Source organism: Sinocyclocheilus anshuiensis, unplaced genomic scaffold, assembly GCF_001515605.1.
Source record: "Sinocyclocheilus anshuiensis isolate Anshui unplaced genomic scaffold, SAMN03320099.WGS_v1.1 scaffold337, whole genome shotgun sequence".
Classification (NCBI taxonomy): domain Eukaryota; kingdom Metazoa; phylum Chordata; class Actinopteri; order Cypriniformes; family Cyprinidae; genus Sinocyclocheilus; species Sinocyclocheilus anshuiensis.
In genome coordinates, this window is record NW_015537968.1 from 710,341 (window position 1) to 724,741 (window position 14,401).

General features: G+C 36.2%; 1 protein-coding gene across 1 annotated transcript in view; it reads right to left on the reverse strand.

Annotated features, from left to right (window-relative positions):
• Positions 1–10,072: 10,072 nt before the first annotated feature.
• LOC107668329 (cytochrome P450 26B1-like) overlaps positions 10,073–14,401 on the reverse strand; it is a 20,070-nt gene continuing 15,741 nt past the window's right edge. Inside the window, exons 5-6 of the mRNA XM_016460172.1 lie at positions 12,532–12,813; positions 10,073–11,906 (exon numbers count right to left, since the gene is read on the reverse strand). Coding sequence (XP_016315658.1) covers positions 11,514–11,906; positions 12,532–12,813 — 675 coding nt within the window. The 3' untranslated portion in view covers positions 10,073–11,513. The remainder of the gene's footprint in view (positions 11,907–12,531; positions 12,814–14,401) is intronic.

The window sequence follows — 14,401 nt, forward strand, 5'->3', positions numbered from 1 at the left end:
GTGAAGAGAGGGCAGACAGGAGGATCTGATGATTGACAGTGTCAAAAGCAGCAGATAGATCCAGCAGAATAAGAACTGATGATTTGGAATCAGCTTTTGCAATCCGCAAGGCTTCCGTGACTGACAGTAGCGCAGTCTCAGTTGAATGGCCACTCCTGAAACCTGACTGGTTAGCATCCAGTTTGTTGTTCTGTGAAAGAAACAATGATATCTGGTTGAAAACAACTCTTTCGAGGGTTTTCGCTATGAATGGAAGGAGAGAGACAGGTCTGTAACTATCTGTAAGTGAAGTGTTTAATGTAGGTTTTTTGAGCAGTGGGGTTACCCGAGCCTGCTTGAATGCAGTGGGGAAGGTGCCTGTGAGGAGAGATGTGTTGATGATATGTGTGAGTGGTGGTAAAAGTGTAGGAGAGATTGCTTGGAGGAGCAATCATATTTTACTCTACACTCTCTCTTTTTCTTCAATGCTCCTACAGTCCATCCACTTTTTCTGTTCTTCATTATCTTCTCACATCTCTCCTCTTTTCCCTTTACCTCTTCAACTTCTTTTTTCCTGTTCTCCTCTGTCTGTGTCTTTGAGGTTCCTGCATGTAGACAAAGCACTCGTCTCACTCTTTCACTGCAGAACGTTTTGGCTGCTTTGCCGAACCACAAAGTATTTCATAACTCCATTGGAGAATGTGGATATGAAACATGTGTTTCCAGTATAATGGAAGAAAAGCCCATTTATTAAGAGACAACTGCCAGCAGAGGAGACGACTGCATTAATGGCAGCCTAAAACAGCTTCCACCGTGAGTATGGAAATAAAGTATGATTCCATTAGCCTTTGGGAGTTTATATTTAACTTACATGACCATAATTTTAAGACATTTGTAGAAAATGGCCTTTCAGATCTACTTTAGAGTGAGCCCACCCTGGGGTAAACACTATATGTTTTGTGTAAAATTGTACTCTGATTTAAAAATCTCTCCCTCTAATGGTTTAATACTGCATCCTGATAAGTTATCCAGCAAACCACAATGGAGATGAAACCACAGCAGTTTATTAAAGACAGAAAATTAGATTTTAGAAAATGACATCATTTTTGTCTTAGTGCCACAAACCAAAAGCTTCTACTTGCTGCTTAATTTATCGGTGTGAACTTTACAGATGAACTCATCATGACTTATGTTCGGTGTGCGAGCGTATTTGTGTGTGAATGAGCGTGCGAGAGCGCTGCTGTATATTTCATTAAAGTCTGGTGAGATCATCAGAGAAGCAGCCGGCAGTGGGGTTTGTAAAAGTTCGGTCACTGACCCCATAATGTGCTACATGTGGCGCTAAACTGTGACATTGACACACTGAGTGCATTGCGATTGAACCATCTTGGCTCCCTGCAATTTAATGATCTTTTTAAATGACACAGAAGAAATATTATCCTGCACATACATCCTAACAAGAAGACAGAGGGGACCAAAACCTGTGAAGCCCTCCTTTTGTTCTCAAGCTGACCTAATTGTGAAATCAGTGTTCATGCAGTAATATTTTTGTTTTCCGAAAATGAACAAAAATGACCAACGAATATATTAGATTTTAAAATATATACATAAATATCTAAAATATATTTTAAAATATTAATACTGCCTTTTCCCAAAATGTATTTCTTGCCCCTTGAAGTACTTGAATTTGTAATATATTATTAGTATAAAAAATATATTTTCTTTTCTCTGCAGCATATATTTATCATGTGTTTGACATATATTTTGGTCAGAATTTGCACATTGCCATATAGGTAATGTTATGTCTAATGATCTAGAACCAATTCAAATAAGCTTTAGCGATAACCAAGCAAATATATTGTGAGTGCAATGCTTATTTATCTGTAGATGTTTGTTCTTCCCTTTATATTTTGATTAAATGCAGTTTATGGGAAAAGCATTCATGCCTACACTGCGATGCTGCTACCAGTATCCATGATTCACAATTACATATTCGTTTTTTTGGAACTGTGCTCGATATCCAGGGTGGTTTAAATTAGCGTGACTGGGCATTTGGCGTTAAGGATCCAAGAGAAGTTGTGTTCCCGGTACTGTTTTTCCCAATGACACTGGGAGCTGTCAGGCGGGGTGGTTTAAATGTTCCAACTGATTGCAATGGCCGCAGAAACGAACCAGATGAGAAATGAAACCTCAGATAACTGTACTTGAGCAGGAGAAGAAAAACCAGCGGTGCGCTAATTAGCTTAGCTCTCATACTCCTGGGGCTGGAGAGAGAGAGTCAATGAAAACACAGGATGAGGGACTTTGGCTAGCCCACTCCCCTTACGAAAAAGAAGTTTATTCAAGTGTGCTATTAGTATACTTCTTTTAAACTAAAAATAGGAAAGTATACTTTTAGTCTACTTTTTATGTACTTCTCAGAAATATACTTAAAATGACATTTAACTTTTTTTCAGCTTTTTGTTCAACATGTTGTTTATTTCTTTTTTTATTATTATTATTTATGAAGCTTACCCACATTCAAGTGTTTAAACAAAGAATGCATGAAGCTAGAATAAAATGTTTTTGTTTACAAGCAGATACCCTGTTCTTTCTTTTGGTGATTTGTATGTTCAGATATTCATGTAACAAAATATATACAAATTAATACCTAAATAGGGACATAGTAGTATACTTAAAGTATGATGTAAAGTTCACTTAAAGAAAACTTACGAGTATACTTGCAGTATAAAACTACTAAACTAGTAGTTTACTGAGACTATACTTCAAAGTGTACTAAAAATGCTACTACAAGTATTTAATTAGTAAACTATCAGTATACCTATAAGTTCACTTTTAGTATAGTTGCAGTACAAACTAAACATTTTGATGTAAACTAGTTGTGTACTCAAAGTTTACTACTGTTATACTTAAAGTATACTTTTATATACTAGAAAGTGGGCCAATTTAGTCCCAAGGAGTATTGAAATAGTATGCTTACAAGTATACTACTAGTACACTGATATTTGTATACTTACTACATAAAGTATACTTAAAAATATACTTGAACTTTACTTAAGTATACTTACTAAAATAAACTTGAAGTATACTACTTTTTGGTAAGGGTCAGCCAATTCACATTAGCAATACCTCTGCTGGGCCCGTCCAGAAAAAAGCGCCCATCCAGAAACGCGTCTGAATGCCTCAGCTAAGAAATTGCAAGCGGTTAAGAGAGGATGAATGGAAGCAAAGCGAGGGGCGCACATCTGAAGTTTATTTCAGTGTAAATCTATTCCAGATAATGCCGTTACAACTTGGAGTCCTGATGATTTAGGGGTTGTGACCTGACATGACACTCCAGCAAATGAATGAATCTGTAGACCTGGTCCTTGTCCGGACATTAGTGGCCAGTTTGTGTCCACCAAGACAAAACAGTTTGACAGATACGCCACCACAAAAGAGTGGTGAACTCTCATTAAACTGTCAGTGACCTTAATGTGTCATTTAGCGTGTTTTGTTGAGACTGGAGATCAAACACGTTTTTAGAAGCAGCTCAAACAGAGTGTGGTGATATGTCAGTGGCGATGGTGTCACTTGGACAAGCTGTATTTGATAGGAAAGGCAGGAATATTTTGCTGTGATGTGCTAATTGGATTCTGGACCCTTGACAATTTTGTGACTCATCATGCGGTTTTTCAGAGCAAGACTTCAGACTCTAAAGTTCTACAGAGACAATGTTCAGGCTGTACTCATTCAGCTCAGTTATACTTGTACCCATTCTGAAAAAAATAAAAATCTAATAAATGTTTTAATATATTTCAAAATATACAAAAATGTCAAAAATATATATAATAATAATACATATAATGTATAATATGTATAATATAATATATATATTTGAAATATTTGAAAATATATTTACATAAAGATACTTTCTATCAATATATTTTTGGACCATTTTTTGTATATTTTTGAAAAATAGTTTAAAAGAATAAATATATTTCTTAAAAGCATTTAAAAATATATATTTTCCCTCCATATATTCCAATCCAAGAAAATACATTTACATTTGTCACATGTGAGCATATAACACATTTGGAAAAAAAAGACAAACTGGCAAGTACCATATCAAAGAAATTACAATACTACAATATATAAAATAATTAAACATTCAAATAATTAAATCATCATCAATCTAAGCTGTTCCATCCATTGCATTAGCCTAAATGTAGGCTACTGTTAGTTGGAAATGTATTTTCTTGCCCTGAAATACATTTTGAAATATATTTTGGTATATCAACATTGAAACTAAATATATTTTCAGTTTCAAAAATATATTTAATTTAGCTTCGCTGTTTGTTTTCTTTAAAAAAAAACCCTCTAGCTTTGTATTCTATCTATTTGTTTTCTTTTTATTTATTATACAATTAACAAAATGCAAAAAAGGCCTCTAACAATTCAAGTCAATTCAAGTTTATTTGTATAACGCTTTTCACGATACAAATCGTTGCAAAGCAACGTTACAGCAAATTAAGTTTCTACAATATATTTAGTAGTAGCTTATCAGTGGTGACTGTCAGTTAATGTACATATGGAAGAAATGTACGGAAAAATCAAAGACGTAATCAAACAGACGATGAACACTATTAACAGCAATTATTATATGATGCAATCAAACTTATAGCAAAATTTGGTAGTTCTGTATGTTGTTTCAGGATTGGCATTGTCATGGTCTAACACTAGCTTGCTCTATTCTTTGTCTATTCTATCTGTTTTCTTTTTATGTACTTAACTGTGCCACTGTTTTGTCTTTAACAGTGTGTGTGTATCCCTCAAATAAGAAAACCTGCAATATATTTTCATCTTTTCAAAATCGTTTTATCAGAATTATGTTTCATTGGTCATTTTTTTCCAGTGGTGACTAACTATTGAGAAAAAATGAAAGAATGATTTCCACTCAATATTGCAACGTAATTTGAGACTGAAAAATAGAGCAACCCCCTTTCAGCGTTCTCATTTTGCTGGCAGTCCAATGCTTTAGATCTCCTCCAGCTTGGACCATACGTCTGCAACATTTGCCCACAGATTTTGTCTTATGTGCTTTTTGATAAACATAACGCTAAATTCTTGAAATAAAAAAGGTACAAACAGACAGTGGAAAATAAACAAGTTGATATGAACAGGCATGTCCTGAGAAGAGATTTAGTTTATTCTACAGGAACGTTGCGGAACTGAGAGTGACAGAGTGAAGCAAACACTGTGACGTTGTGATGCAAACTGACTTTTTCAGCTGCAAAAATTATTATTTTTTTAAATTAAGATGAAGTAGCATATACTCTAAATACTGCTGAAAAATTTTTTTTTTTTCTTAGTGCTGTCAAAATTAACGCGTTAACGCATGCGATTAATTTTGTTTCAGTTTAACGTGTTATAACTATTTTACGCAATTAACACAGGGGCGGAGCTAGGGCTGGCCTCATCTAACACACCCGATTCAACTCGTCAGCTCATTAGTAAGACTTTAAGAAGTGGGTCAGAAAAGGTAAAGAGTTGTGAGAAAACATGATGCGTGTCAGATCTGCGTCATGTTCAGCAGCGGCAGCCAAAATAACCGAATAACCCAGCTGCTGTGATGTCTGTTAATCAAAAAACAAAAGAAAAAAGAGGAAATCAGTAACTATTGTAGATTTAAGGATTCATCTATATTTAATTTAGAATTTAGTGTTTGATAACTATTCAGTTTCTGTATATTTCCTACTAGCTGAAGGGCAGCTAAATATTATACCTATTTATTATAATAGGTTTATGTGAAGATTGTTTTAAGTTCATTTAAATTATTATTATTTTTTCTAATAAATTCTAATAAATGTTCAAATTGATAGCTGTCAGTTATACTGTAATGTTGAATGGCTATAGTTAATGGTTAAATATTAGAAGAAGAAAAAACAATTTCATTGAGACATCAGTAGTATTGGTATCAGTGATACTCACCTTCAGTCATAAAAAAAGATGACATTAAACAAATATTTAAAATATACTGTCTTTGTTGTTTATACATTAATTTGAAGAATGTGAAAATATTGCAATATAAAAGTATATTTAAAAATTTATGTTAAAGGTGGGATTAATCGCAATTAATTTCAGAAAAAATTGTTCAATTAGTTAATTTATTTTAATTGATTGACAGCACTAATGTTTTACTTGACTGTGTTGTAAACATGACTGTTCTTTTTAAAAAGATTTGCATGAAATGGTACCTCCGAAAATTTTGAGCAGCAAATAATCTGAAGCAGTAGACTTTATGTAATGAACCGAATAATTTTCATATGGAACAAATGTGAATACCGTGGTTATTGAAGAAGTGTCACTCAATGGAACCTCGTAGCATTTTCTTTTACATTGTGCCTTAAAGTTGTCCACCTCTTCTAAACAGTCATTTCCTTCTTTTCCAGTATCATGGCTCTGTATTTCCACGTTCAGTTTAAGATCCAAGAATTTAAACAGCATCATTTTAAATTTTAGATGTTTATGATATGGACCCCATTCCTCACCTGTGAGTGTTTTTTTTTTCCCTAGAACAATCATCAAAGCAATCATCCAGATCTAACCTTAAGAAAGTTGCTCCATCTCTACCCGTATATTTATGTGAGAACTCCACCTACACCTCTTGCAAAACTCTTTGAATGTAACCATCATCCTGCTTTATACCTGCAGAGGAAAAAGTGCTTATGGGAAAGACTTGAGTGTTATTTTGTTCTGGAATATCTAAGCAGTGTCAGACCAGAGTTTATTTTAGTCTCCAGCATGACCCTGCTGTGTCAATGAATCATGCTGTGAATTTCCAATCATAATTCCCCAAACAACTGTACCAGATTGGACACACACATAGATGGCCATTCACTGGAAGGTCTGGACATGGTGTGAAGCACACACCAGAAAGGTCATTGTTCATAAACAAGCCAGAATGAGCGTCTGAATACAGTTACACACAGACATGTACACGCTCTCTGGTTCTACATTCTGTCTGCCAGACCCAGAGCACAATGAAGGCTGTGTGAATTCAGACTGAAAATTAGAAAGGAAGTTAATATGGTTTATTTTAAAGAATCAAAAAACAAAACATGAAAGATTTAACCACTAGTATTAATAGAAGACCCCACATCAAATCCCCCTACTTCTTGACATGTGCTGATCTGAATTAAATTTTGATTTTCCAAACCACACCTGATTCAGCTGTCCCAAAGTCTGGTGTTCAAGCAGGTCAGGTGTATGATCTCATATAGTGATTCTCCTGAAGCAAGGTTGGAAGTGTACTTACCTTGGTCCAACCCAACCAAATGCCTGTTGTTTTGTGGGTTTTGGTTTGATTGTAGTTCTGTGACCAAACATGGACCAAGCATGTCTTGTCATCACTCTATCCTGCCTTCTCAGCTGAGAGTTTTAAACCCCAAATCAGCTTGTAGCAATTACCAGCAAATTGAAAACGTGTGTCGCCGTGACTTTGTAACGATACATGTTGCTCCCATTGTTAGTGTACTTATCTAGCAAGCCAGGGGTTGTTCCCATCAAAAATTTGATGCTAAACAACCGCAAAAATGTAAAGGCATGAGCTCTCTTGCCAAGGAGAGAAGGACGGAATGAAAGAGAAACTTATCTGAAAATTAAGAAAAGGAGGAGGAAAAAATGAAGAAAACGGAAGAAATCTTCTATTTTTAATGTTTGCCTATTGATACAGTATATTGACAGACAGAAATGTAAAGGCATGAGTTCTCTTGCCATGAACATAGAGATGGCTGAACAACTGAAGAAATCAATTTTTTGAAGAAACGTGTTTTAACATGTAACTCATGTCACCTTGCACGTCTCTTGCAGAGGTCAACTTCATTATAGTAATTGTGTTGTCATCTGCACTTAACAAAACGATCAGCCAGCATTTGAAACCTAAATCTGCTCAGCGTCTGTGGGAACATCAGGCATGTGATTTTCCAAATGTCACAGCCTTTTGTTACCAAATGTAGTCCTAATCTGCTTGATGTCCTTGGATTTTTGAGTCCATTCAGCAAGACTTTTGTCTGTTTCATCCATGAAAAAGGGCAGATGGAAATGGAAACATCAGTGCTCATCAAGAATGTTGTGGAGAAGAGCGATGGCTAGCTCAGGGCAGTCTCAGTAGTGATCATGGATGTCTCAGACTGTTCTCCACTGAGAACACTGATAAAGCCCAAGAATCCTGGAAGCAGCTCCATGGCCTCCAAATATATGCTCCCAGGCGTACTCACAGACATTGTGGTTGGAAATGAGGATTCCTGGGAGGGTTGAAAGGAATCTGAAAGGAATCCATTGTTCTGCATTAGGATAGATAAGACAAAGAGGCTAAGTGGAGTCACATAGATATTTGTAGAAAAGGGAATGGTGGAGAAATTAATATTAAGGTAAGATGGCAGAGAAGCATATAGTTCCGTCACAGGTCACATCATACAACACCTGGCTAGATCAGTGGTCAGTGCTCACCAAATCTACCAGATTTGGTGTAGAAACAATTTTCACTCAGAAATTGCTAGTAAATTGCACAAATAATTACAAAAGAAATTACATGTAACACATTGAATTATGAAATTTTGAAGTAGAAAGACCAAATTGTTTTTTCTTGTAAAACATAAGAATAAAATAAGAACTTATAGGAAGTCGATTTTCTGAAGAAACGGTTTCTTCTATTGTATCTTTGAATGTCTCTGTAACTTCTATTGAACTTTGACTTTGCTTTTTATATTTAATGGAGTAATCATCATCATCATCATCATCATACTTAATCAATGCTGAAATTCAGATCAAGGGAAAAGGAAGTGACCCCATTAGTGATCTCTAATGAGAAACCAGAATGTGATAGCATAGACACGCTTTCTTGTGGACCAGGTCGTCAGGATGTTCCTCCCTTAAGTTAGTCTGCTTTCACTTACACCATGGATCAATATCATTAAATATTTATTAAGCTCTGTTCAAAGAAAATCTGTGAATGTCCATATGAAAGACATATTGAGATTAAGGCATTATCCTTTCATGCAAAGTATCACTAGTCACATCTAACTGACACAACTTCCAGAATGCTGTTAGGGCATACTTGGATGATTTTAATAACTAAACAGCATGCCATAATTATTGAAAAACAAAGAAAGCCATAATTGAATAAGCAAGACTCCAAAGCAAAAATGAGAACATGCCTGGTGAGGATGGTTGTTTGTGTGCTAAGGCAGCTCTTTGAAGTGAGTGCTGGTCAACACATCTGGTGTCTATTGAATAAAGCTGTTGTTTGTTGAATTGTCTGCTCTGTGTGTGTGTGCGTGTGTGCGTGCGTGCGTGCGTGCGTGTGTGCGTGCGTGCGTGCGTGCGTGCGTGCGTCTCCATATCACTTGTAAGTACTGGTTGAAAACTTAAGGTTGTACATTGTCAGTTTACAATGTGTATTGTTACTTCATTGTATATTTACTGTGTATATATATACAAACACAAAGGTCTGAGCATCAAGATTCAACAAATCAAAACAAGCAAACATCAAAGAGATCAGCTTTCTTCTTTTTCCCTCGCAGAATACAACTGCAAACCATCAAAGGGGTATCCTGTGGTTCCTAGGTGATGTAAAACAGACTTGCATGTGGTTAACAATTAAAATATTTAGCCATAATTAAAAAAAAAAAATCATGTTCAAAACACATCCAGATACCATTGAGTTAAGTGGCAAAGGAAGCTGTTAATGTTGTTAAGCAGAATGAGGCAAGATAATAGCAAAGAATTAGGACTGAATTATTGATTTTCACATTATAGTTTATTACAAGGGTTTATAAAATTACCAAGTACATTTAAGAATCACTGTAACAAAAAGGAGGGGAAAACATTCATATTTGAACTAAGTGAAATGTGGATTTGTAAAAAGGAATAAAATATATGTACAAACTCAACAACAAAAGAACAGAACATGTAGTCAAATGACACTCAAAAAAAAACATACCTCGCAAGTGCTTCTGTTTATTAATATTAACTAAATGCAATGATAATGATAACCAAAAATTATAATTATTAAAATAACATAAAACCATATTAACATTTAAACACTGTGTACAATACAGTGTAACTGAAATCCATATCATTCTAAATAGAACAGTATTTACCAACAGACTTTACTTATACTAAAACTCTATTCTGAAATATAACAAAAATAGCAGATTTATTACAATAATAATAATAATATTAATAGCAATAATATTAGGATATTAGACAATGCAAATATGCTTTACCCATGGCTTTCCAATAGGTGCAATCCTTCTTGCACTCACAACATTTGCTTAGAAATAGCAAAATTTTAGCTGAAGGTATAGCAATCTACTCTCTGTTAGAAAATGGTACACTGAAAGCAGCAGATATTAATTCATCCATCCATTCATCAAATCATTCAACAAAAAAAAAAGATCAGTGGTATATTTTATCAAAGTAAAGTCCTTCGCGTGGCCTGTAGAGGAAGTGAAGGAAGAACCCTCATCAGGTTGCTCAGAGTCCTAGTGCCTCTCACCCAACTGCCTTTAAAGTCCCTTCAGAGGTGTCTCAAGAAAACTCTCCTGATTGGTGGTATATAGAGTTACTGACTGATGATTGTCCAATCAGTTCCACCATCATCTACTGTATATTCAGTATAATTTTGTCTTATATTGATGTGGAGCAGAAAAAGAAAAAAAAAAAGAAGCCTTCCTCTTTGCAGAGGTCAGGTGGCACTCTGCTCCATCATATAAATAAAAAGCGACTCCCAAAGCAGCATATATGACAGTTATGACTTATTTTTTTGCTTTTTTGTTTTCATAATTGTCTTCAGATATAACATTTGCAGCAAGAATGAGTCCCTCGTTCCCTCTATAGCTTGTTTTGAGAGCCTGCACAGGTTAATTTTCTCTTATAGTCTCTGACGAGTCATATATCTCTGTTCATCGCTCGCCTCCTTTTCACACTCTCTTAAAAAAAATATTATGGATTGTCACTTATGTACAGAGCATGTATAACAAGTACTGGGTTAGTCTGAAAGCTCCTTCTGTACTGCTAACACACCTGAGTAAATTACACAATCCTCCCATTCATTCTAGTTTGCACTGCCTACTCTAACTCCTAATACCTTAGCTGAAAAACAACCTGTCCGCACGCAAAACAGGTACATGCAAACAGGCACACGCGTACATTCGCACAAGAAAACGTAATGTATTTACACACACAGAAACCACACAAACTGTATATACATATTAATGAACTCAGCATCCACGAAAAACACTCACACAAAACTTCTCATCTCAAGACCCTGTGACATCTACATCGGCTTATATGACTGTCCCTTTCACCTCTTCTTTTCTGAAACCTTCCTCTTGTGCTCTCCTGATGTAGCAATACGTTCAGTTAAATTTATATTTTTATGATATACTTCTTTACAAATGATAGACTATACATTTTTGGCAAATGAGAGTCTTTTGAACTTCAGGTGACAGCTCAGAATATGAAGTCTGTTCCTTCTTCTGCCCAGTCTGTCACACGGTGGCATCCAACATCTCATTTGATTTGGCCATGATCTGATTCTGATTGGAGTCGAGGCCGAAGAATTTGACACGAAGGCCATCGGTGGGGTGCACCACGGGGACCGAAATCAAGCGTGGGAATGTCCGTGTGGCCAGTTCGAAGCGGCTCCCTCCCGCGAGCTCCACGGCTAGGAGTTTGAGGAAGAGAGTGGCCAGCTGCTTGCCGAGGCAGGAGCGAACGCCACCGCCGAAGGGCAGATAGTGGAAGCGGCCCTCACGATCCTCGCTCCGCTCTGGGCTAAACCGGTCCGGGTCAAAGGCCTCCACGTCCTTGAACACAGCTGAGGTGTCGTGGGTGTCACGGATGCTGTACATGACACTCCAACCTTTGGGTACCTGTACACCCTGAGAGACGGGCAAAAAAAGAGGTTAGAAATGGTGTTACTGTGTTAACTAAAACTAAACCTATTAAAAATCAAATTTAATATAAATAAATATATAATATGAAAATAAAATATAAATATTAGAAGAAAGACTTGAATGAAAATTAGAAATGTTGGAAACTAACTGAAATAAAATGACAAATGACAAAAGTGCAAAACAAAATCACTAAAATTTAAATTAAAACTGACAAGATAAAAATAAAAGCTAATAAATAATATAATAGTATATAAAGAATACTAAAATAACACTGGTTATAAGGATAAAACAGGTGAGCATTAACAACAATACAAAACGTTTAAAGCATAATTAACAAAAAATAACAATTCCGACATCATTTACTCATCGTCAACTCTTTCTCAACATGAATGACTTTCTTTTTCCTTTGATATTTTAAAGAACACTGCGGTCCAATACAACAACACTGGACCCCACTGACTTGTATAGATTTTTTGTCCTTAAAACATCTGAACAACATATTTCCCACAGAAAAAAGTAACCCATACTAGTGGTTTGGAACAACATGAGAGTGAGTAAATTATGACAATGATTTTTGGGTTAAAGTAGCTGCAGATCTTCAACAACTCACATCCAGCTCAAAGGTCTGTGTGGCAATGCGATAACCTCCAGACACAGGGGCAAACAGACGCAGGACCTCTTTGATCACGCAGTCCAGATACTTGAGGCTAATGATGCTGTCCAGTCGCAGTTCGCCCTGGCACAGACAGCCGTCATGCAGCAGGCCGCAACTCCGCAGCTCCTCACGCAGCTTCTCCAGCACTGCAGGGTGTCGCAGCAGCTGCATGATCAGAGACGTGCTGGCACTGGCTGTTGTGGCAAAAGCAGCGAAGATCAGCTCAGTAGTGGACTCCTGAGGGAGAAAGAAAGAGATTTGTGACTAAATCACACATATGTGACCCTGGACCACAAAACCAGTCATAAGGGTCAATTTTTCATCTGAATAAATAAGCTTTCCATTGATGTATGGTTTGTTAGGATAGGAAAATATTTGGCTGAGATACAACTATTTGAAAATCTGGAATCTGAGGGTGCAAAAAAATCAAAATATTGAGAAAATCGCCTTTAAAGTTGTCCAAATTAAGTTCTTAGCAATGCATGTTACTAATCAAAAATTAAGTTTTAATATCTTTACAGTAGGAAATTTACAAAATATCTTCATGGAACATGATCTTTACTTAATATCCTAATGATTTTTGGCATAAAAATCTGGGGGGAAGTCGTGGCCTAATGGTTAGAGAGTCGGACTCGTAACCCAAAGGTTGCGGGTTCTGGCTATTGCTAGAAATATACCCCAGTGACTTAAGTCTGGTTTTGTGGTCCAGGGTCACATATATATGGATGTTAGTCTAAGATATTTGACACTAATATTCTGGCACGTTGACATCTGTTACTGATGACTTATGGTTTGATTACTGAGATAAAACTTTGTAGACATTTTTTTTAAATGTCAGTGATATTACTTGTGGGTTATACAATTTAAAATAACTGTTTTCTATTTTAATATATTTTAAAATGTAATTTATTTCTGTGGCAAAGCTGAATATTCAGTAGCAATTACTAAAGTCTTCAGTGTCACATGATCCTTCAGTAATCATTCTAAAATGCTGATCTGGTGCTCAAGAAACATTTCTTATTATCAAAGTTACACCTCTTAATATTTTTGTGGAAACCATTTTTTTCCCTTTGTATTCTTTGATGAATAGAAAGTTCAAAAGAACAGCATTTATTTGTAATAGAAACATTTTGCAACATATGCCTTTACTGTTACTTTTCATGCATCCTTGCTGAATAAAATTATTAATTTCTTGAAAAAAAATTACTGCTCCCAAACTTCTGAACAGTAGTGTATATTATATATTGTCTCTAGTCAGCAACTTCACTGCAATCTGACTTTTTCTGAATTCTTAGGATGGAGCTTCTTTATTTCTTTTCTTTCCTTCTCTCTTCTTTTTTCTTTGAGGTTTGGCAGCCATCTTACACAGTTCCCTTTCATGGGAACTTCGAACTGCGTCCTCTAGGGGTCGCTATGGGGAACGCCTCATCGTGACCCGTGTCTGAAGCATACATTGAAAAAACACCAACTCGTTGGCCGGCGACAGCCATGATGTCACTACCGGTGCGACTATAGTATAAATAGGCGCCGGGAGCACACATCATTCTCTTCTTCGTCTTCATTGACTGTTTTGTTTGAAGCGTGCATTTCTGTGGTAAGAGCGATCTCTATTCATCTCATTATGGCGAGCACTAGCAAAGCGTTTAAGGATGTGTGCATCCGTGTTGACGTTGTTTAACATCTGATGACACACACGATCTATGCGTTATTTGTTTGGGCGAAGAGCACGCACGCGATGCCTCCGAGGGGGCAATCGGCGTGCACTGCGAGCATTTTTTCCAAGGAAAAAAGCTCCGCTCTCGTTTGTCTCTCTTTTCGAGGAAAG